We start from the raw sequence: 25,577 nt of genomic DNA, 5'->3' as shown, positions 1-25,577 counted from the left end.
ATAGAATAAATAAGTGAATTTTCACTGCTGATAATTAATGGAAAAAATTTTCCAAAAGAATTGTTTCCTTCCCTAAACATTTATTAAGACATTAAAGTTATTTCCATGTGTTAAACAATTCTTGCCTTTCAGTTATCCAGTATATACTGATTCTTTGTGTGTTTATGCATGATTGGTCTTAAATCTGTTTTCTAATATTTTAGGCATTAAAACTGATTTAGCCATTACCAAGTTTTCCCTAAGGACTAAGTATTTCTTCATGCATAGAGAGAATTATATCATTAAATCGTGTTTTTAAATTTCTAATAAGCATTGATTTTTTGTTGTGGTTTAAATGAAAATTGAGTTAGTATATATATAACATACGTTATATTTTAATATATATTGTATATGCTAGAGTATATGTCATCTTCCATTTCAGTTTCTTGGCAAGAACTACACTAGCTCCTTATATTTCCTAAAGTATTCAAACCTTCAGTAACTCTTTAACTATTTTGAAGTAATGCCTGAAAAATAAGACTGAATTTTATTTTCTTTCTAATTTGAGTTTGAAATATATTTTTTAATTAATTTATTTTAGAGAGGAAGGTGAGGGAGAGAGAGAACATCTATTTGTGGTTCTACTTACTTATGCATTTATTGGTTGATTCTTGTATGTGCCCTGACCAGGGATCAAACCCACAACCATGGCATATTGGGATGACGCTCTAACCAACTGAGCTAACTGGCCAGGGCTGAGCTATATATTTTTACTGGGTGCTTTTCTTTTTTTCTCTTTATGTGGTTCCTAGTATTATGTGTATACTAGAGGCCTGGTGCACAAAATCGGTGAACGGGTGCGGTCCCTAGGCGTGGCCAGCGATCAAAGCGCTAGCATCTGGCATGGAAGGACAGGTCCCAGTTGACCTCTGGGCCCCCGTGAGGCCCGTTACGCCTGAGGCATGGTGCCCGAGTCCCCACACAGAGATGCGGTGAGCATGGCCAGACGCTGCAGGCCGGGGCATACTGTTGGCCTCTGGGTCGCCCAGCAGCACCGCACAGAAGCTGGGTGGGCAGCATACTCTCTCCCAGCCAGCCTCACCGACCAGCTCCTGCATGAACCCACGGGGAGCCCGACCTGGCCCCTGCGGTCCTGGTGGCTGCTGCCCAGCTCACCCGGAAGAGGCCGCGTGGGTGTGGGGCGGGCTCCTCACGCGCTCCCAGCACCTGAGCACAGGGGCTTCCCCAGCACATGAGCCCTGGCATCCCAGGGGAGGGTCGCAGGGGGAGTGAGAGCGAGCTTGGCGGATACCCTGCATTCTCACTGCACCTCCGTCCCCATCACACTCGCCCCCAGGTAGCTGGCAAGAAGTCGCAGCGCATCGCCAACACCCGTCACATTCCACACCACCCCCTAGTGGTCAGCGCATGTCATAGCAAGCGGTCAAACTCCCGTTCTCCTGATCGAATGACCACCCAAGGGGACAATTTGCATATTGGGCTTTTATTATATAGTACTTTTATTTTGGTGGCATATTTTGTTTTGTTTTATTTTTTTGGTTAAAGTTGATGTGAGCAAGACATGCACATATATATGTGAATTTTTTTCTATTCATACATTCATTTTAAGAGGACTTTGTTAGTTTTGTCCAATATCTCAAACTAGTTTGTTTATATGTTTCTTATTTGGAGACCTGGCCTTGAACATCTTATAGAAATTTCTACTTTTTTCTTTTGGTATGCTGTTACCTAGAATTGTCTAAATTTAAAAATGTTTTGTATATCTTCATAATGTCGGAAAGTATATAGTTAGGAGATATATAATATAAAAATCCAGCCCTGTAATATGTGTTAGATTTCTTTTATTAGGTAATTATGAAATGAGAATAAACAAATACTTGTTTCATTATCAAAAGAATGTCCTTCAGCCCGGCCAATGTGGCTCAGTGGTTGAGCGTCAACCCAAGAACCAGGAGATCACGGTTCTATTCTGGTCAGAGAACATGCCTGGGTTGTGGGCTTGATCCCCAGTAGGGGATGTGCAGGAGGCAGCCGATCAATGATTTTCTTTCATCCTTAATGTTTCTATCTCTCTCTCCCTCTCCAGTTCTCTCTGAAATCAATAAAAATATATTTTAAAAAAAGAAGAGGAATATCCTTCAGATTCTTATAAAATTTTCCTAGAATAGGAAAGTAGACAATACCAGGAGAATTCCAAGACTAATGCTGTAGTGGACCCTTCAAATTGGTCCCTTAGTTGTATATTCTTTAAATTTCATTGCTGGCTTGTTTAGCATCAGTTGCAGTCTTTATTACATGCACAGGAGTATACTTGTAAAAATAACACTAATGCTTTAAATAAACAGACATCTGACACCGATTCTTAAAACTTTATATAACTTATTCAAAAAAAATTAAAAAGAGTACACTGAGATTTTTATAGTTTTCAAATCAGGGGATGCCTTGATTGAGTGTATAATACACTCTAGGTTTTTTATAGTTTGTTAGCTACAAGTTTCTTAAACAAAGGAAGGCTTATTTTAAGTTACTTAGGAAGTAAGCCTAACTTCACTTTCTTTAATAATATTGGCTTTATGACTATTAGAAAAATAATGAAATGAAAGGTTCTTTTTCTATTACATTTGGATGTGAATTTTCATAATTATTTTTAATTTGTTATGCTGAACATTTAAAACATGACCATTCAATGGGTTGATAGAGACGGAATGTCACATTATCATCACATGGTAAGGCATAAAATTTACTTTACATAATCATCCTCAACTTAAAACCACTTGATACAAATATCCCTAAGTCAATAGATGGCATTATATAGTACTTAGTATTTTCATTTTTTCTGGAGATATTAGAAAATGCCATCATTGTTTGTCTGTGTCTGCTACTTCCAGTAAACAAAATGTTTTTGAAAAGAATGTAAGCAAATTATAGAGCAGTTGCCAAGATATGAAATCTAGACACTTAACTTCAGTCCAAAACATATTTTATTATTTTTGAGAATAATTGTGTAGGTTGTAGTATGCATATTTTAAATGAAATGTTAACCATCTGAACTTTCTATTGTTCAAAAAAGTTGCTTGTTTCAGCTGTTTGTAATACAAAATATTTCAGCATTTCTATTGCTAGCCTTAAAAAGAAAAGCACAGACTATAATGTTTCTGTTTTCTTTAGCTAACTTAACTGTCTCTTACATTGTAAAATTCATCTTAGTTATAGGATTTTAAAGTTTTCAAATTTGTGGGCTACAGGACAAATTTTAAACTTTTTCTGTTCTAAGACTATAAAATAGTTTGATATTGCCTTTTCATTCTAACCACCCACTGAAGTATTTTTCAACTTAAAAATATGTTGTTCTTTTTCCCACACAGTCTTGAAAAAAGTATTCATTATATCAGCTAAATAATTTTACTCCTAAAAGGGTGTTTTTTTCTGTTATATCTTAACAATTAAAGAATATTCTTTTTCGAACAAATACTTCAGTTTTAAAAACACTGAAGTTTAATGTTTAGACATTAAGAGTTTTAGGAGAAACAACAAAAATTTCCTTTGTGCTTCAGCATTCTAAGTTTATCAGAAGATTTTTAGAAAATGGAGATATTGCCCTGACCGGTTTGGCTCAGTGGATAGAGCGTCGGCCTGGGGACTGAAGGGTCCCAGGTTCGATTCCGGTCAAGGGCATGTACCTTGGTTGCGGGCACATCCCCAGTGGGAGGTGTGCAGGAGGCAGCTGATCGATGTTTCTCTCTCATCGATGTTTCTGACTCTCTATCCCTCTCTCTTCTTCTCTGTAAAAAATCAATAAAAATATATTTAAAAAAAAAGAAAAAAAAAAAAAAGAAAATGGAGATATTAGTTTTGGTCACACAGATATCCATTAATGTACAGTTGTAGTCCTCAGCTCTTTGTAAGGGTTCAGCTGTCATGTAAGCTGTACCTGGGTTATACCTTTCCTCGTAATAATGATAATGCCCTTTTTTACATTATTTAGCACTGTTTGAGGGATACGTTTCAACTGCTTGCTTGATATTTGTCTAGGATTTAAGGAAAAACTGCTTTATTACTTTTCACAGCCTTTTAAGGAATTTTTTCCATAATTTAAATTTATTTATATTATACTAGAAGTATGATAATTTTTATCTTTTAAGTAAGTAATCATTTAAAAAAATTAAACCATAGACTTGAATTCATTTAATAGCAATTATGTGTTTAAGAGGTATAAATAACCTGCTACCAGACATTACAAATATCCAGGTGCTCTGTATGTGCTGATGACAACAAAATTGAAACGAAAGACTGTAATAATTCTGACTGGTTTTCTCTGCAGAAGATATTGATTATTTGTGTGTGGTGAGAGATTTGGAAAATTCAATTAAAGGAGTTGTGCAAAGGTTTCATAAATTTTCTTTCTACAGCGTGTACACAGACATTGTTGCGTATTAAATCAATGCAGCACTTCACAATATATTTTCTTTGAAACATAAAAATAAATAACATTTAAACAGTTCTGCTTACTACAGAAACAAATTTTATTTTCTGTGAAGCATTTAGTCATGTGCTATCACTGACTCATACACATTTGCCAGCTGTAACAAATTTTATAGACATTTTCTCCAGAGACATAGCTCACATACTATGAATTTTTAAATGAGCAAATGGTGAAGAAGGGATGTCAGCAATATAAAAATTGATCAGCTAAAAGATAAAAGCATAAGTAAAGAGATTTGTATGGTAGTCTTAATAGGTTTTATTAAATAAAAATACTATAAAAAGACAGTAATGAACAGACTGAAGACTAACTGTTCTTGAGATGGAGAAAAATTATTCTGGCACATTTATTAGAAATTGCTTTTATGTCACCTGACAGTTGAACTTTTTTTCCCCATTTTAACTTAGAGTAGTCAGAAAAGCTCCTCAAAAAAAAAGTTAGTTAAATTCTCTAAGTGGTTTATGTATTTTAAACACATATGTAATAATAGATATTTATAGTGTTATATAGCTAATTATATAGTTTAAAGCAGAACTTGTGTAATAAGTAAATGTTAGGTGATTTTTTTCCTTCAGCTCAGACCTCACGTAGGAGGAAAGTAGTCATTTTAATTCATGCTATTCACAAATTGGGACTCCAGGCCTGTCTACTGCTTCTCTCTCTACCTGGGTTGCTCTTTCTTTCTTCTCCATCTAGTAAACTTCTGCTCATTCTTTAAGGCCAGTTTTAGGTGCCACATTCTCTGTCAGACTCTCCAAGCTAAATTGCTTCATCTTCTAGGCTTCTACAACACTTGTCTGAATGTTTATAAATGTATCACGTTACAGTGTTGTGTATTGTGATTGTGTGGTTACAGGGCTCTTTCTGGGCTCTTCCTCCGCAAACAAATAAACGCCATCTCTATATTGTAGCCCCGCAGCCTACTATAGAGCCCGGATAGAAGGTCCACAGTGCATGTTCAGTGAATGAATAAAAACAAATGGGCACTCTAAGAATTTTTTAAAGGAATTACCAAAATATTTTCAAATACTTACAAATTGCTATCTCCTTAATGCCTCATTCACTCAACATTTATTGAATACCTACTATGAGCCAGGAACTCTTCTATACACTAATGAACAAGACAAGAATCATAGAAGCTAGCACAAAAGACAATTGTAATAAACCATAACCATACATTATAATAATAAATCTCTTGGCAGTTTTCATCCTAAATTTTTAAATATACATTCTGAAACAGAGTCGGGCAAATCAGTTGAAATGAGAATTTATAGCCCCAAAGCTGCTAATTATAATGTAAAATAAAACTTTATGTTTGGGCTCTTTATTTTAATTTCATTTTGATTCAGCATTTATTCTGCATCATATACTGTGACAACTTGCATTGAATTATTTTCTAAAAAAAAAAATCTTTTTTCTTTCATACAGAGTTACGTCATCTTGACAGCTATGAATTCCTGAAGGCCATTTTAAATTGAGGTAATGCTTCACCTTTCTAATTAAGTATAGCCTTGTTAAATTTCACTGCTTTGTTCAGATGGAAACATTTTATTGACAGCAAATTTGGTACTGTCTACAAAGAAAATATGCCCATGTGCTTTGGAGCTTTAGTTGATTATATTTAATCTGTTCTGATAAACAGTAGGAGGAAAGTTTGACAAAATCTGTGAGTTAGAGACTGATTTTAAGAAAACACTGTTGATCTGACCAGGCTAAGTTTAATTCAGAGCGAGGATATCTAAGTAAATATAAAGAAGACCCTTAATTGAGTACCTTTAGTAGAAATATCTAACTAGATACTGACAGGTGAGTTATAGGGCACATCTGTCTGAACAAGATATAACAAGTCTATCAATTTGCAAATGTGCTAAATTGATTAATTACATATTAATTAGTTGTTCCTTTTCTTTAAAACAGTTCCTGTACTTGTATTCAGCAATACAAGTAACATATGACATATTTCTAAATAGCTTATTATAACTTAGCCAGCTAGAAGCAACATGAATCATGATGTGTTATTAGTGTTTACTATACCTGTAATTGAAGGTTCACATTAAGAACTACCATTATCCCAAACTTAGTGGCATCAGTATTAATTTTCTTAGAAGCTAACCAGATGTTGCTGCTATCTCTTAGAAACAATGCAAAATGAAATAATTCTATTCTATTCTGAAAATACATTTCTTTGGAAATGGTATCTCAAATAATTGGTATCAGCTTCCTGACAAACTAGCTCTTCTTAAAATATCTGCAAAGCACCTTATATAGTAAATGTCACTTTAATTCATTAAATTGTTCATTCTGTTGTACACAACAAATAATAGGTTATAATAACAGCTAATATTTATTGAGCACTTTCAGTATACCAGGTACTGGTATAAGCTCTTCATAGATATCCCATTTAATCTTCACAATAACTTATGTGAAGTAGATATAGTTACTGTCTTTATAGGTAAGGAAACTGAGAAACAAAGAAGTTAAGTATCTTGTTCCAGAATTACCTAAGAGACAGGCAGGATACTAACCTGTGTAGTTTGGTGTCAGTCAGTACTCTTGCCCACTGTACTGCAGTAATCTGTGAATGTCGAGTTTCACTACTGGTTAAAGGTTTTAGATCCTATTAATCAGTAAGGATATCATATGTGCACACATGCAAACATGTAGTTATTATAGGGTTAAATCTTTTATAAAATTTCTGATCCATGGAAATCCAACAGAAAACTATTAGATGGTGATCATAAATACATATTCACAGTTACACATTGGACAAGTGAACAAACACATTTAGTGTGTGACAGTCTCATTAGTGACCTTTAGAGGAACTGAGAATAGCTTTGCGGTCATTGAATCTAGTAAAGATCATTACATATTAGGGGTGTTCTTCTGAGTCTTTAATTTGAGTAGTACTTTCAAAAAACTTGAAAGAATTAAGGTTGACCTACCAGGTAACTTCCTTTTCCGTGGGAAGCAACAAAGAGAAGTAACAGTGAAATGAAACTTGACTTACTTTTGAGGTATTTCCCTGGGTTCTTTTGACTGTGTTTTCTTTTCTCTTTGGGTACTTTCTTCATGATCTCATCCATTCCTTGACTATAGTTCTTACCTTAGTGTATATTATTTCCAAATCTATTTGTGATCCTCCTCCTGATATAAACCCACATCTCAGCTGCTATACATTGTCCCCCAAATATGCTGATTTCATCCCCCCCTCAACTGTTCTTTATTCTACCTTCCTAGGGTTTGTGTTCATCTAATGTTAAGGCTCAAAACCTCAAAATTCTGTCTCTCTTTTTGTTCCCACATCCAAACTGCTGCCATGTCATATCACTTCCAAAAATGTTTACTTCTCTTTTCCATGCCCACTACACTAGTTTATTTCTTCATTACCTCTCCTCCAGATTATCATCATCCCCATTGTAACCTGCCTCTCTGTCCTTTGGTCCCTTTTCTATATAGCCTGTCTTACTGCTGGACAAATTATGCTTTAGAAGATATTACTCTACCATAGTCACGTAAAATCCAAATTTAAAAACTCTCCCTGATCTGACCACAATGTGCCTTTCCAATTTGTCATTGTGCCTCAGTCATTCCAGATTATTCGCCATTCTCAAGACACATTCCTCATTTCTTTACCATTGTTCTTGTCTCCTCTATTTGGCATACCTTTTCCCCCAGCATTGTCAAAATTTTGCCCATCTTTTTTTTTTAAAGGAGTGACTTTTTTAAAATATATTTTTATTGATTTCAGAGAGGAAGGGAGAGGGAGGAAGAGATAGAAATATCAATGATGAGAGAGAATCATTGATCAGCTGCCTCCTGCACACACCCCACTGGGTATCGAGCCCACAACCTGGGTATGTGCCCTGACCGGAACCTGGGACCCTTCAGTCCACAGGCTTAAGCTCTATCCACTGAGCCAAACTGGTTAAGGCAAAATTTTGCCCATCTTTCAAACCCTGCTTATAACTCACCTTACAGGAGGCTTCCTCAGATTCCTCTCTTCTGTGTTCTCATTGCTCTTTTGTGCATTTGTCATAGCTACCCAACTGGCATGACTAAGGGAAGGCATTAAACTATCTGATTTTGTCTTATGCCTTGGAAACCTCTATCAGTGATCATATCCGTGGTGCCACTGTGGCCAACTTCTCTGTCTGCACATCAGCTTCTGCCCTCAGTCAGGGGAACCATCCCATACATATTCACTCCCAGAGCCTTTAAAAAGTGAAGCCTTGCCCGAGCCAATTTGGCTCAGTATTAGAGTGTTGGCCTGCGGACTGAAGAGTCCCAGGTTCCATTCCAGTCAAGGGCACATACCTTAGTTGCAGGCTCCTCCCTGGCCTGGGCCCTGGTTGGGGTAGAGGCAAGTATAGGAGGCAACCAATCAATGTGTTTCTCTCACATCGATGTTTCTGTCTTTCCCCCTCTCTTCCACTCTCTCTAACAATCAATGGAAAAATATCCTCAGGTAAAGATTAAAAAAAAAAATGAAGTCTTATAAAATAATTCTATATAATAAAAGCCTAATATGCTAAGTGTCCGGTCATCCGGTCATCCATTCAACCAATCAAAGCGTAATATGCTAATGATATGCTAAGGCCGCTCAATTGCTTGCTATGACGTGAACTGAGCACCAGGGGGCAGATGCTCCAACCAGTAGGTTAGCTTGCTGCTGGGGTCCAGCTGATCGGGACTGAGACAGGCTGGACATGCCCTGGAGCCCTCCTGTGGTCCCTCCCCTGCCCGATCATATACCAGTGAGGTCCCTCGGCCTGGCCTGCCCCCTCTTGCAATCCTGGACTCCTTAGGGGATGTCGGAGAGCCGGTTTCGGCCTAATCCCACAGGCCAGGCTGAGGAACCCTACTGGTGCATGAATTTGTGCACTGGGCCTCTAGTGAGATAATATTGTAGGGGACACTGGGATGCTTTATCTAGAAATAATGTGGGTAAATCACTTCGTTAACAGCAGTATGAGGCTTAGTATAAACAGCACCATGTATAATGTCAACCTTGTGAAACCTAGTAATCAAGCTAAGAATATCAGATTTATGTTGTTATACACATGAAATAATAATATATGGCAAGCTATGATAGTACTACAAGTTCAGACCCTTCGTGTTTTTAGGGTTCTGGGAAACAGCAAATTCACAAAAGGATTGAGTCCAAAGAGGATTGAAGTATCAACTTGATTTTTGGAGGAACTTATAATCTCCAATATAGGAGGTTCTCTGGTAGAAGCTTGGGGTCACTAATATGGATTGTGCCTGAGGCAAAAGTGGGACCTCCCTTCTTCCACATGAGTCTAAATCTGGAACTCCGTGTGCTCTCCTGAACCTGATAAGAAAGCTGGATCTTTAAATAGACTCCATGTCCATGTGCCTCTGCAACAGTGAAGACCACACACCTGCCTTATATGTTTTGTAGGAGGTAGAATGGGCTGGTCTCTTCAACATTAAATTAGGAACACCAAGACCCCTTGGACTTGAGACTAGACAGTAAAAGGAAAACAAAATAGCGGGAAGAGTGTTGTATAGAGTAGTGGCATGTCCTATTAGTAGTAACGTGTGGACCAGTGTTCTGGACTTTGACCATTTAAATGTGTCACTTTCATGGGGTATAGAAAGCAAAAGAGTTGACAGAAGTTCCTTCCTCTTCAGACTGAGAAGTATAAACATTCTTCTCCAAGTACCAAATGAAGAATAAGCAGTGGTATAGTAATAAACAACAGACAGATCATCTCAGGGTGGTTTAATGAGGTCGCTTGTAAGGGTTCATGATTTTAAAGTCAGTTCTAGTTATTCCACTCTACATTATGGCTGACTGAGGGCCAGCCAGACCCTAGTAATGGAAACTTTGCACTTTACTAGGAATTTGGCATTTGAAAAATGAAAAGTTATTAATTTTAACAGGCTGTGTAAACATAGTAGGCAGAGAAAATGTGAACAAAAAGGCAGAAAATCAGAATAATTGAATGGTAGAGTCCAGCCCCATCATTGACAGTTGTGACCGCCAGGCTACGGAGTTCAGACTTTATTCATTAGGCAGAAGTGGACCGGTGAAGGAGCAATCCAAAATGTTTCAGAAAGAATAACTGTATGAACAATGAATCCTGTCAAAATGCTGCTCATAAACTGCATCACTGGGTTGCTTTTTATTTGTGTTCTGAGATATTCCTCTCTAGAACAGTATGGCAGTGTAGAGATAACATAGTGCCCCTCCCTACTCTTATGCTACAACATACCTCACATTGATCAAGGCATTTATTTTTGCTGGATCCTGAATTTGGCCTCAGAATCTTTCTCAACACCATTTTCCTAGCAGCCATGGTCAGCTGATGAAACATCTTTACAGGCACTGGCATTGTCATAGAGAACAGGGTTTGGATTAAATGTCCAGCACCAGCTCTGTTACCTATTTAGCTGTGTGGCCTTAAACAAGATACTTGCTTCCACTAAACCTGAATTATAAAATGGGACTGATAACATTTACCTGTGGTATGGTACAAAATAATTAGTGCCTCCCCCATAGTAACTAATAAATTGGTCTTCCTTCCTTCTATAGTGTTACCATTAGTTCTGATAACTGTGTATCAATAACATATAAGGATATTAGAGTGATTCAGTTTTCTATAGGAGTTCAGACCAGATTCAAACCAGAGTTGGTGGAAGTTGATTGTCTACTTGGCAACCGATCTTCTTATAGGATAAGAAGAATATATATAGGGAAGGTCAATGCAGGGGCGGGGGGCTGGAGGGAAGGAGACATATGTACTACTATCTGTAATACTTTATTTTTTTAAAATATATTTTATTGATTTTTTACAGAGAGGAAGGGAGAGGGATAGAGAGTTAGAAACATCGACGAGAGAAACATCGATCAGCTGCCTCCCATACTCCCCCTACTGGGGATGTGCCTGCAACCAAGGTACATGCCCTTGACTGGAATCGAACCTGGGACCCTTGAGTCCGCAGGCTGATGCTCTATCCACTGAGCCAAACCGATTAGGGCAATCTGTAATACTTTAAACAATAAAATAAAATTGGAAAAAAAATAAAAAGAAGAATATATATATATATAGACTCTCAAGAATAGCAGCCCATCATGCGTTACTTCATAACTACCAATGTAATCAAGGAAAGGGGTATTTCAGGAGTGAATGGTCCACATGCCCTATGGGAATATATGCCATCAGTTGCCAATGACAGCTTTCTTTAAACTAAGGCTTCCTTTCACACAAGGGTCCTAAGGCCAAATAGAGAAAAACTTCTACCACCACTAGGAGTCCCCAGAGGGACACACTGTGAATAGGAATGTCAGTAAATACTGTCTTTTGGGGGTGGGGGCAGCTGTTGGAGGAAACACCTGCTGCAAGGCCCTTAAGGCTTATAGACAAAAGGCATGTAAATTTTGGAGTTTTCGATAGGCCCTGTTAGAGTTTTAGAACACTCTCAGAAGTATGTCAAAATCCATATTCACATAAAGTGAGGAGTGCTATGTCAGAGTAGTCATATTGACAATTATTTCTGAAGGTGAATCTTGCTTAGAAGGCTCAAAAATAAGCAAATGAGAGATTACCAGTATCTAAACTAGGTATGAAATCACATGATAAATGGGTGTTTAAATCATTTCTTATCTCATGTATGCGATGCATGTTAATTTGGAAGCTAATTCTTGATGATTTAATAATAATCATCTTTTATATCCTGTAGGCATTCAGAAGAAGTGTATTCACTCTGAACACCAACTTCTGCATCTGCCTGATCATATTTAAAGGAACAGAAGAAATGTTTGTAATTAATCTGCCCAGTAAATACCAGATCACAGCACTAGGCAGGTGCGTGTCTAGATAAAATTTCTTGCAGCTAATTTAAACTTTCTACACACACCAGTAGATAATCTCAATGTAAATAATACATTTCTTCTTGACCCTTTAATGAATAAGCCAACATGTAGACAAGTATCTTGACTTTTATTCTATATCATGTATGTTTCTGTATACTTTTAGCATTTGTGGATAGATTTAATAAAGCATTTATGAAAATGGCACCTTTGGTAGAGCTGTATATTTTAAAACTCATTAAATCTAATGGTGAGTAGAATTAGGTACCAGTTGTTCCATTTAAGGACCAGATGTGTATTAATTAGATTCTTCTTAAAACTTTAAAAATTTATCCAGAAGTTTATTGTGTAGCTATTATCTCAAGGGTGAATTTTTATTATACTCTATAGTTATTTCTATTGTAGAAAAAAAATATTTTTAAATTTTTAAAATTTTCACACCTTTTTTATAAAATACCAGATGCATTTTCAATAGACATTTAAATATGAAGTTGTTTTTAAACTGAACTATACAAATCACTGAATTTAAAGAAGAAAATTTTCTTATGGGGCAGTATGTGATCTCCAAATTATTTTGAAGCATTAATTCTGTTTCTCTATGGTGTTGTTTTATATCATCATGTTTGTGCTATCACAAAATAAAGGAGAAGATGCCCTAACCAGTTTGGCTCAGTGGATAGAGCGTCAGCCTGCGGACTCAAGGGTCCCAGGTTTGATTCCGGTCAAGGGCATGTACCTTGGTTGCGAGCACATCCCCAGTGGGGAGTGTGCAGGAGGCAGCTGATCGATGTTTCTCTCTCATCGATGTTTCTGACTTTCTATCCCTCTCCCTTCCTCTCTGTAAAAAATTAATAAAATATATTTTTTTTAAAAAATAAAGGAGAAGAGGAATCACAGAATATGTTATAACTTGATAACATGATTTCCCCATAGGGGGTAAATGTTACTCCTTGGTACTTGACCTAAGTCTTAACAAAATTTGTATAGGATATTACCATGTCATTTAATTCAGTGTATCATAAAAATAAAAATAACTATTTGAACACCTTAAAATTTAACAAATTAAGGTTGAAAATAATTACCATTTAGAGAAATTGAAAATTCATCTCTTAAAATGAAAATAAGTTATTTTTTAAAAATATTATTAATTTAAATGACAAATACTAAACAGTAGCCCAATTAAGCCTAATTGCCTTCGCTAATGTATTAGTACTATTTAAATAAGATTTTTGAGATAATCGGTCTGCTAAATATTAAGAACACTTTGTGACACAGCCTTATAGAACATTACATAAAATATACCAAAAAGGATCATTCCTTTGTGTTCTAGCATTGAAAACATTAGAATGTAAGCCAAAACATGTAAAGAAACCTACTTTAGTAAGGAAATAAAGAGTTAAGAAATAGATTGGTTTCATATGTAATCCAAGTTATGTAGGTATGTGCTTAATGCTATTAAATCAGTTACTGTATATTTGACCTCTTGATATACTAAGCTTTTGCCTTTCAGAACAGCTGGGTCTGCTAAGAATCATTTCTCAGTTCTCTTCATTGTAGATCAGATGACTCTCGCTTTATCACCCTTGGAGGCCACATGAAGGACAAAGCAGAAAGATCCACACACAAAACTAATGTTTATATGGGGGTGGGGGGTGGATACACTTGGCCCTGATTTTCCAGTGAACATAACAGAAAAAAGACCAATTGAGATTTGAAACCATTGTGTTACTCCAGCCATTATTTAGTTGCATCCTATCCATCTCTTACTCTGTCTCTATTGAACAGAGAGGCTCCTTGGGCTGCCTTGACTTTTGTGAATGTTTCACTCACTTAGTTGTGGTTCATCATTTGGACAGAATGCTACATCGGGGATTTTTCTCCCTTCCCTGTGGGCTCAAGGCAAAATGACTTCGTGTGCCTCATATTTGATACATGAACATACACCCTATTCTCTTCATTTTAAGAAGCAAAAAATTATTGGCAACAGAGAAAACTGCATTTCTCAGAAACAGCCCTTCCCTCTAAAATGAAGTTGAAAATAACTTAGAAGGGTTTATTTTTGACAGGTATATTAGTGAAGAAAGTGATAAATCTTTAATATTTTTATAAAACCTAAATGTTTTGTATTAAAACATCCCTATAATCCTGGGTGTACCTGACAGAATTGCCTATTTCTGTGATTTTAATTCATCACTGGACATTTTTGATATTTTGAAACTTAAATCTCTCAAAGTACAAAGTTGACTCTTCTTCAAGTGGTTTCTAACAGAGATAAGAGACCTTTGACTCTAGGTAATTGCTATAAATCTCCATGAAAGCTACAATGTAATTCAGTAACATTAGATTAAATCCTCTGGAAAATATTTTATTTACAGAATTTACCTATAAGATACCTTGAATATGGGCACATTCTATTTTACTGTTTATATACTACTTTTATTTTCAAATAACATTTCTCTGTTCCAGTTATTCAGAAGTTAGAATTCCCTCATCATTGACTTAAATCAACACCCTGTGCTAACACAAGTACACTATTACAAAAAGTAAAAAAATAAGACTACACCAGCCAGCCAAGATGCTGTCATTTGGGCACACTGCTTACAGATGGTGACCATGGACAGCGATGTTCCTGCTGATTCGGCAGTGACTCAAGGCTGCTTTTCTCTGCGGACTTGCCCTTTGAGTCTTTACGCACATTTACTTTGAGAAAAAAATACTTCTTGATTTTCTCTTTGTCTAAACCCACTCCCTTTATCAGACACATACCTTCTTGCAACAGCCTATAGTTGTCAATGTCAAAAACCAGATTTTCTCTATGCTTGCATTGTTTTAAAATACACCACCACTTAGCTAATTTGCTTTCATGCTGTCTTAGGTAATAGATATATTCATTAAAAATGTATGTTGATGGGCCCTGGCCAGTGTTGCTCAGTGGTTAGAATGTCGGCCCATGGACCAAAGGGTTGTGGGTTCAATTCCCAGTCAAGAGCATGTACCTGGGTTGCAGCTTCGATCCCCAGCTCCTGTCAGGGCTCGTGCAAGAGGCACCCAATTCCTCTCTCTCTCCTCCCCCTCCCTTTCACTCTCTGGAAAGCAATGGAAATGGAAAAATATCCTCGGGTGAGGATGAAAATATATATATATTTTTTGATGGGATAGTGGTTGTTTTATTTTTATCACAGATTAAAGAAAACACATCTTTACATGAGAAACTCCAACATGGATATAATACATTATTTTTACCAATGGAATACTAGAGTAAATATGGGCTTCTGCTAATATAAAGTGATACAGTAATAACAAGGCCAAGTTAACATGAAGCATGATAGAAGTCAATGCCTATGGCACGGGTAACCTTGAACCATCTATATATATAAAAGCCTGAACGACCAGTTGACCAGTTGCTATGACATGCACTGACCACCAGGGGGCAGATACTCAACGCAGGAGCTGCCCCCTGGTATTCAGTGCACTCCCACAGTGGGAGTGCCACTCAGCTGACTGACCCGTCCTGGCGGCTCACCACTCCGGCGGCAGTCACTCACTCCCTCAGTAGTCCTGCAGGTCCAATCTCTGGAGAATGGGCCAGGCACTGACGGACCAGCACTGCCAGCAGATCCTGACAGTGCCGCCTCCTGGAAGTCGGCCTCAGGCACAGGGGCTGCTTCCCCTCCCTAGATGCTCCGCAAGGAAGAAAGGATATAAAAGCAGCTGCCAGGTGGCTCCCAACAACCTGTGCGAACGTTAGCAGGATGGATCTGGATCCCAGGCCAGCAAGGGCGTCCTACCACCCACCCGGAGGGCCGATCGCCTCCCAGCCCTCCCCCATCCCATGGGGACCCCACCCGTGCATGAATTCATGCACTTGGCCTCTAGTGTTAAAATAAAAAATAACAGGATAAAATCCTGCATTAGGGCGTTTAACATAAAGTGATCCTGAAAGCTTAGAACCTAGTGCTCATGAGAAATAAAAAGACTTCACTCAAACCACTTAGACTTAAATTCAGGAAGATTCATTGTTTAATTACACTAAAGTAAATCAACATTCTTGGCAATAAATAAGTTTAATCTTTCTGCCTTGTTAAAAAAATTCAAATTTGCACATGTAAAGAATTAAATACACATTACTTGCATTCTAAAATGTAAAGAAAACTGTATTTTTAAAATATTTATTAATTTTAAAGAGAGGTGAAGGGGAAAAGAGAAACATCAACTTGTTCCACTTATTTATGCATTCACAAGTTGATTCTTATATGTGCCCTGACTGGGAATCGAACCCACAATCTTGGTATACTGGGATGACACTCTAACCAACTGAGCTACCTGGCCAGGGCAAGAAAATTACATTTAAATACCAAAATTAGGAATTTCCTTTAAAAAAGAGGGGGAGGGGGGCGGGCTAAATTCCTCCATTAAACTTGCTGTATTTGTAGATTTTTTACAAGACAACGAATTATAGAGTACATTTTCTAAATAAATACTGGAACGAAAGGCATTTTTTTTGTTTTCCCACTTAAATAACTGAATATTAACAAAATTCCAGTATGTCTTGGCCAGTGAATAGAAAATAAAAGCCTCAACTGGGCTTTGGTCCCCAAATACTTTTATTTGTGTAGAGAAAAATGACTTTTCATTGTTTCCTATAATTCCATAATACTCAAAAATGATCATTTTATTTATACATAGCAAAAACTTCACAAAACTTTTTAGCACTGTTAACATTTTCACATTTGTCTGGAGATAGAGCTAGTCGGTTTTCTTCTGATTTCTTCCACTTTTGGAATCCCACATGATTATAATGTTAAAGTAAACCAAGAAGAACAGGAATTTCAAGCAGGACACAAAACACACCAAAACAGGAAATAAGTCCGGGAACTTCTGAGGAGGATCCAGCGTTACAGTCATTAATGTCAGAAGGACCATGGTGATTGCTGACATAAGAAACTGCAAGGAGAAAGACGTATTCTGAAGTAATATAAAAGAAACTTTAATGTAACATTGAATTTGCAGCTGTAAATCAGTAGAATTGAAGGGTAGGGTTGGGGGGTACAGTCTCTTTATGGTGGATCTCAACCTAGACTGCAAGTTAGGACCAGCTGAGGTTATAGAACTCAGTGCCCACACCAAACCCAAGACCAATTAAATCAGTTTCTGAGGTGGGCCTTAGTATTTTTTTAACGTTCTCCAAGTGATTCCAATGCGTAGGGAAAGTCTAAGAACCCCTGTCTTATATTTCATACCACCCAGGCACTGAAGAAAGTTACCTGGAACATAATTGCCTGTCAGGGTTAAATTCACAGCATGCTCCATGACCCTAAGTCCTTACAGGATATAAAATTCTAAGCTAATCTAAGAACCCATTTATGGAAAAAGTTGTCCATGGCAAATGGAAAATTATATTTCATGTTCACTACACTTTCAATGAGCTAGTACTTAGTAAGCATGGTGGAGCATATGCAAGAAAATGTCCTCTGGTCTCAAAGAGTTTTCCATTTAATCAGGGGAAATGCATGAACTAGTTAAATAAAATCGCACGGTCACAGTTTAATAAATGCCAAAATGAAGAGTAAAAATAATGATTGCATTCATTATAATTACGTAGCAGTCAGTTTTCTGGAAACCGGTGCTCTGTACAGAACTTCTGCAATGATAGACATGTGCTGTATCTGTGAACTTCAAACAAGTAGGGGCTAACCACATGTCACTGCTGAGCATCTGAAGTGTGCCTGCTGCAGGTGAGGAGCTAAATTCTTTATTGTATTTAATTTTGCTAAGTTTAGATTTCCATATGTGTCTAGTGGCTACTGTACTGGACAGTTTAGCTCTAGAGACTATGAACTCCTTTAAGACAAGGACCAGCCAAATCTTATTTATTTTATCCCTAGCATAGTACATAAATACACAGAAGCTGCTTAAGTGATTGTAGAAAGCAAGCAGTAAGAAACCGTAGTCACTGACTTTCATGAAGGAGGTGGGACATAAACAGAACCCTAAAAGATGCTTTAATGGCTGTATTATGATGGGATTGGTAAGACCTGAATAGAGAGTAATGCAATGATCATTCCAGATGGAAGAGTCGGAAGGATGGGAGCCAAAAAGACTTACAAACAGGGTGCAAGTATCCTCCAAAGGGAAAATCCCTGAGTCAGTCGTGCAGGGAGTGAAAATTTCTGAATTGAAATCATCAAGTTGAACTTAAAAGCACACGAGCACACCGTGCCTTTCCCTTCCCCTCTTCACCCCCACAGGCGTGCATCTCCTAAATGTTAAGAGACCCCACAAGACTTGCAGCCAGGGGAGCAATGGGCAATGGCCCCTCATCCTGGGCTAACCCCCTGAACCTTCTCCCAAGGCCCCTTTTCTCTGACTCTCCAGTGAGCTGACAGCAGCCCTGCCTAGGCTCTCCTGTTGCTTCTCCTTTGTTTCATTGCTCCCAGGCTTAATAAACGTACTTTCAAAATAAAAATAAATAAGCTTAAGAAATGTGGGACTGACTAAAATGTCATGATATTTGAATCAGTATTAAAAGACACGCTAAAATTCCTCCCATTTTTAAACAGACTCCATCTATTACCCCCATTGTCTGCTCCTATTTACGGAAAAGTTTCCCAAAAGAACTTGCTGCATCCAATTCTTCCATTCATTAGTGAACCCACACCAGCTAGGCTTTCATCCCAATCACTCCAATGAAACCGCCCTGGTCAAAGATCCACGATAACTTCACTGTACGAAATCCAATGTTCAGTTCTTACTGCCTTATCTGATCCCCCAGCAGCACCTGAAAGCACAACATTCCCATATCCTTGAAACACTTGGCTTCCATGACACCACACTCTCCTAATTTCTTCCCGCTAGTTAATCCTTCTCATTGGGGGATTAACTAGCAGGAAGAAATTAGGAGAGTATGGTGTCATGCTAGTTCCTTCTCGTGTCCCCTATCTCTATGAATTGTACTTGCCCAGGGCTCAGTACTTAGTCTTTTTAATCTATAATCACACCTTTGGTGACCTCATTCAGTGACATAACTATTATTTTTATGCTAAAGACTCAGATTACTGTCTCCAGCCCAGACTTCTCCCCTAAACTCCAGATGCATATATCCAAGTGCTCCTTACTATCTCCACTTGGGTATCTATAAGCATCTAAAACTAAAATACATGTCAAAGCTATCTTCAATAAGAGTAATGGTTGACTTCTCATCAGAAAACATGGAGGCCACAAGGCACTGGGATGGATGACATTCAAGTTGCTAAAAGAAAAAGAATTTTTCTAGAAAAAATGCCCTTCAAAAATTAAGGAGAAAATAACATAAAAGTTAGTATATTTAAAAATACTGAAATAGCCCAGCTCACGTGGCTCAGTGGTTGAGTGTCAACCTATGAATCAGGAGGTCACAGTTCGATTCCCAGTCAGGACACTTGCCCGGGTTGTGGGCTACATCTCCAGGAGGGGATGTGCAGGAGGCAGCTGTTCAATGATTCTCTCTCATCGTTGATGTTTCCCTCCCTCTCCCTTCCACTCTAAAATCAATAAAAATATATTTAATTAAAAAAAAGAAGGTACAAATTCCCCAAATCTGGAGTGAAAAAAGGACATCACTGCTTACCATACCTAAAAATAAAAACCAAAACCAGAAAAAGACATCACAGGAAAAGAAAACTACAGATCAATATCCCTATGAACATAGGAGCAAAAGTCTTCTATAAAATACTGATAAACCCAAACCAGTGGTATATAAAAAGGATTGTACACCAGTGTGGCTAGGTTGGAGCATCGTCCCATACACCAAAAGGTGGTGGGTTTGATTCCTGGTCAGGGCACATATCCAGTTTGCAGGTTTGATCCCCAGTCCGGGTGCTTGCGAGAGGGAACCAATCTATGTTTCTCTCTCACATCATTGTTTCTCTTAATCTTTATCTCTCTCTTTTTTTCTCTCTCCCTTCCTTTCTCTAAAAAAAAAAAAAAAAAAAAAAATCAATTTTTTTTAAAAAAAGGATTGTACATTATGAGTTAGTGGGACTTATCCCAAGAATGCAAGGCTAGTTCAATATACAAAAATCAATGTAATGTATCATATTAATAGAATAAAGGGGGGAAATCACATGACCATATCATTAGATATATGAAAAGCATATGACAAAATCAATACCTTTTCATGATAAAAACACTCAACTAGGAACAGAAGAATTTCCAAGAACTTCCTAACCAAATAAAGGCCATTTATAAAAACAAAAACAAAACCCACAGCTAACATCCTAATTAATGCAGGAAGACTAAATGCTTTCCCCATAAAATCACGAAGAAGAGATGTCTACTCTTGCCACTGTATTCAACACTGTACCAGAAATTCTAGTTAGGGTAATTTATAGGCAAGGAAATGAAAAGACATCCAGATTGTAAAGGAAGAGGTAAAACCATCATGATTTGCAGATGGCATATTCTTGTATATAGAAAATCATAAGAAATCCACTAAACATTTATAGCACAGAATACAAGTTCATTATTTTAAAAAGTAAATTGTATTTGTATACAGTAACAATGAACATTATGAAAAACAAAATTCTATTTATAAAGCATCATGAAGAATAAAATATTTAGAAATAAATTTAACAAAAGACATGTAAAACTTGTACACTGAAAACTATAGAACATTGTTGAAGGAAATTAAAGAATATCTAAATAAATGGAAACACACCCTATGTCCATGGGTTTGGATGGCAAAAACCTTAAGATGGTAATGCTCCATAAATTAATATATAGATTCAAACCAATCCCTCTCAAAATCTCTGCTGGGCTTTTAGAGAAATTAATGAACTGATCCTAAAAATAATATGGAAATAGAATAGGGACATAGAAAGCTAAAACAATCTTGAAAAAGAAGAACAAAGTTGGAGGACCCATGTGTTCAATTTTAAAACTACAAAGCTGTAGTAAATGAGACAGTGTGGTACCGGCAGAAGCTAAGAACCATTCCTTAAAAACCAAACAACTTACCAAACGTTGGATAACTCTGGGAAGAAATGTAAAACATGGAAAATATTTCCTAACAGAAACGGAAAAGGATTTCAACTGCAGTTCTTCTTCTGAAATCTTTTCAAATATTGAAAAGGACGTTGCACAAGCTATAAAAAATGCCATCACTGTCACAATTGTGGGCATTAGGAGGTCGTCCTTCAGTAGAAGAGGTAGCATACTATAAGGGAAAACAGAAACCATAATCACTTTGTAAAAACATTTTAAATGAGTTTATAAGAACTATACTGAAAATATTATATGGAAACTGGTTTGACTCACCTAAATGTCGACACAAGTAAAAACCAAGTAGACATAAAAGGAATTTCATTCAAAACTAAGCAGACAGGTCTAAAATGATAAAGAAAAAAAATAATTTAATCTTATAGAATATAATTTCAACTCTTACTCGTAAAAAATATGAAGAGATGTTATGTCTTATTTTCAGGGTAGCTAAAAAACCAAAAACTTTAAAACAGCCATCAAGGTCTTCATATGGACTACTGATTCATTTTTTTTATAACCATCAATCCAAATTAAATGAGTCTAAATACAGAGAAGGTGTCAACTCCTCGTAACTGGAAAAGTGATTCCAGAATTCAGTCCACCGATGGAATATTTATCATACAAAAGTAGTTTAAAAAAAAGAATCAGATAAACCGATCTAAACAGAGAAAGAGAGCTGCTTCATATATTTCATATTTGGTAAATATGAAATGAATTCCCAGAATAGTGGTTTTCATACTTCTTATGACCTTCCACGTTACATATTACTCAGCTAAAAACTAGTTGTAATGGGATCATCTACCACTGAAGAGAGGACAACAGAGGCAAAGAACTATAAAGGGAAACAAGTGTATGATTGTAGAATAAAAGAAAGGAGAGTGGGGGGAACAATAGGAAGAGGCTACATGAAAAGAGCAATAGTATAGGAACAGGAAGTGTAATGCCAAGAAATGGAGCCACTGACTTTACCAAAGAGTGGTTTAAGGTCATAAGTGCAAACTCTGACCTCCTTACCACCAACCTCAGACCCATTACCTCTGGATTCAACTGTGGCAGTAATGCTCAAGAAGAAGGGGCCTGGCCAGCATGGCTCAGTGGTTGAGCATCAACCTATGAACCAGGAGTTCATGGTTCGATTCCGTCAGGGCACATGCCAGGTTGTGGCCCAATCCCCAGTAGGGGGTGTGCAGGAGGCAGCTAATCAATGATTCTCTCTCATCATTAGTGTTTCTATCTCTCTCTCCCCCTTTCCCTTCCTCTCTCTGAAATCAATAAAAACATACTAAAAAAAAAAGGGGGGGGGCTGTCCAGGAGACCTGAGTCCTAGTCTCACCTCTGTCCTTGAATAAATGGTTAATTTAACTTTTTTTCTTATGTGTAATTGAAATAATAATACCTGTATTGTTAAGTAGTTGAAAAAACTCTTACAAGTATTATCTAGTATTCGGGGCCCAAGAGCTAATCTGAATGGTCAGATTACGGATCACTGAATGAGCTGCCTTTCTATGGGGTAGAAATTCTAGGGAGAATATATGTTTGAAAGTAAATACCTCTCCCTAGTTCTTGGCACTTGAGATTTGTGTGTAGGGTCAGCTGGCCTCATATAATAGTAGTAACTCAGGTTTAGACTTTGGAGGATGAAATCAAGCTGATTTGAGACTGTTTTATTCAAAGCAAAGAAGCCTTCCACACAGGCCAGCCCAGCTTACTATAAAGCTATGCGCTGTGGTTTTAGTGCAAAGCTCCACTTCCCACTTGCCATTGGTCACTCTGTACATATCTTCCACAGGAACCTATGAACAGGGCGAGGGGTAGAGTGGTTGTGGGTTGGGATTCAAGTATTCCAATGTGTTCTAGACAAATACTATTTTAATATTGGGATAATATACCCTTAACTGTCACCCAATTTCTCTGAAGATCAGGGGGGAAAAATTAATGCTCCTAAAACAAGTCTGGTTAGAGATTGCCAATAGGGCCTAACCAAAGGTTTTGACAAAAGAAATAGAAATGAGGCAACATAAGAAAGCCCCTAAAGAGGTGAATGGAAAGAACAAGGCTTTGAATAGGTATGAAAATGAAAAAGGCAAAGATGACAAAGAGACTCCAAACTTTGGAAGACATTTTTTATTAGCATACAGAATATATATAGGAAGAAATAAGTCCATCGGTAGTAATTCTATGAAATATTCTCAGTTTAAAATATAAAGAAGTAAAACTGAAAAAAGTATGATTTTAAGAAATAACTTTATGCAACTATATAACATTTGCATAGTTGTGTTTTATACTTATGTAATTATATGTAATACATTGATTTATATATTATAAATGCACTAGAGGCCCGGTGCACGAGATTCATGCACTGAGGGAGGAGAGGTCCCTCAGCCCAGCCTGTGCCCTCTCACAGTCCGGGACCCCTGGCTCCTTACCACCCGCCTGCAGTGGAGGCGAGAGAGACTCCCGCCACTACCGCTGCGCTCGCCAACTGTGAGCTTGGCTTCTGGCTGAGCGGCCCTCCCCATGTGGGAGCACACTGACCACCAGGGGGCAGCTCCTGCATTGAGCGTCTGCCCCCTGGTGGTCAGTGCGCGTCATAGTGACTGGCCATTCCGCTGTTCGGTCCATTTGCATATTATGCTTTTATTATATAGGATAATTAATTAAATACTTGAAACATTTTTACTTACAATGATACTAAGAGAATGGACTTTTCATGTACTTGGAAAGAAAATAAAAAGAATGATAGTGCACAGGTAACCTTTAAGAAAAAAAAGAAGGGAAATGAAATATAACAACTTACAAAATATAACTGCAATTTAATTATGAATCTGAATAAAAATCATTTCAGGTAAAACTTTAAAGTTTAATGTGGCTTCTATCTAGAAGGAAAATATATACATAGCACTAATATACATAATGTTTCATTCAAATATATAGTCAACATATTTTTGAGAAAACTGATTATAACACTATACTTAACCATATAAAGTAAGTTCATTGAGACTCAGTTATTAATAAAACTACTAAACACTTCAGATACAACAATCATGCCTTAATCCTCCCTTGGAATCTCTGACAACTTAAAGTAAAAAGCATGAAGGAAAAGGAGGTCAAAATCTAAAATTGGCAAAACAAATCTATTTCAGTGTTTTTAAAACATGCATTTCAATAAAATATGTTAAGTATTTCATAATAATTTCATTCATATATATATGATTTCATTCATATGTGGAATATAAGACAAAAAGAACAAATGAACTAACAAAACAAAAACAAACAGATTCAGACAACACAATGGTGGTTACCAGCGGGAAAGGGGGATGAGGGAGGGGGAACTGGGTAAAGGGAGTCAGATACATGGGAATGGAAGGAAACTAGACTTTGCATGGTGAGCACACTATAGTGTACACAAATGTTGAATTGTAATGTACACCTGAAAGTTATATAATGTTATTAACCAACGGCACCACAATCAATTTAATTTTAAAATAAAATGTGCTTTTTAATAAAAATAAATGTTTTATAAAGTAATCATTTACTATTTGGGGTTTTAAATAAAAAAATTACATAGACCCATTTTCAGAAGTTTATATTCTGAATATCAGACATCAGTATACATCCAAATGTAGTTATTCAAGTAAAAAATGTGGGTCACTACCTTGTACATGCTACGCATCTAATCCATCAGCAAATCCTTTGTACACCACCTCCTAAATATGATACCCACCCACTTCTCTCCTTCCCTCTGCTGACGCTGATAGAAGAGTGGTCTGAGCCACCATCTTTCTCCTGGACTACTGCAATACGTCCTAATTGGTAACACTCATGCCTCCTTCCAATCCATTCTCCAGTCAGCCACTATGCCTGTTTATGTAAACTTCCTTATTTAAATTCCTTCCATTGCTTCCCTCCTGCATCATGCGGGTCCTGCCTTCCTCTTCCAGTCTACTGCTGTCTTCCTCCCTCACTTCACACTAGCACTTCACACCTGTGCCTTTAAGCCTCAAACGTGCCAGCGTGTTCCTGCCTTAAGGAAAAAGTTGCTTTCATCAAGTCAGAGCCCAGATCTTCTTGTGATTGGCTGTTTCTGGTCGACCACTCAGTTCTAGGCTCAATGTCACTTCCCTAGAACGACCTTCCCATACTCAATCTAAAGTAATGCCCCCTAACCAAGCCCATCTGCAGTCTTTTCACATACCACTGTTTTCTTCATAGTCCTCACTACTCCCAGATACTTTCTTG

At 37.3% G+C, this 25,577-nt stretch overlaps 2 protein-coding genes across 3 annotated transcripts in view; one reads left to right on the top strand and one right to left on the bottom strand.

Annotated features, from left to right (window-relative positions):
• ITGB3BP (integrin subunit beta 3 binding protein) overlaps positions 1 to 12,527 on the top strand; it is a 54,167-nt gene extending 41,640 nt beyond the window's left edge. For both annotated transcript variants that reach the window (XR_002829535.1, XM_014456741.2), the window contains exons 8-9: positions 5,912 to 5,962; positions 12,191 to 12,527. Coding sequence is in view for 1 of the 2 variants with exons in the window: in XM_014456741.2 (XP_014312227.1) it covers positions 5,912 to 5,961 (50 nt within the window). In the remaining variant the exon portion in view is untranslated. The remainder of the gene's footprint in view (positions 1 to 5,911; positions 5,963 to 12,190) is intronic.
• Positions 12,528 to 16,906: 4,379 nt separating this feature from the next.
• The window catches only part of ALG6 (ALG6, alpha-1,3-glucosyltransferase), a 38,354-nt gene continuing 29,683 nt past the window's right edge, over positions 16,907 to 25,577 (bottom strand). Inside the window, exons 11-14 of the mRNA XM_006089770.3 lie at positions 24,023 to 24,093; positions 21,615 to 21,683; positions 21,315 to 21,513; positions 16,907 to 17,264 (exon numbers count right to left, since the gene is read on the bottom strand). Coding sequence (XP_006089832.1) covers positions 17,067 to 17,264; positions 21,315 to 21,513; positions 21,615 to 21,683; positions 24,023 to 24,093 — 537 coding nt within the window. The 3' untranslated portion in view covers positions 16,907 to 17,066. The remainder of the gene's footprint in view (positions 17,265 to 21,314; positions 21,514 to 21,614; positions 21,684 to 24,022; positions 24,094 to 25,577) is intronic.

Source organism: Myotis lucifugus, unplaced genomic scaffold, assembly GCF_000147115.1.
Source record: "Myotis lucifugus unplaced genomic scaffold, Myoluc2.0 scaffold_63, whole genome shotgun sequence".
Classification (NCBI taxonomy): Eukaryota; Metazoa; Chordata; class Mammalia; order Chiroptera; family Vespertilionidae; genus Myotis; species Myotis lucifugus.
Note: the sequence above shows the minus strand (reverse complement) of the source record. Positions and strands in the feature narration are given on the sequence as shown.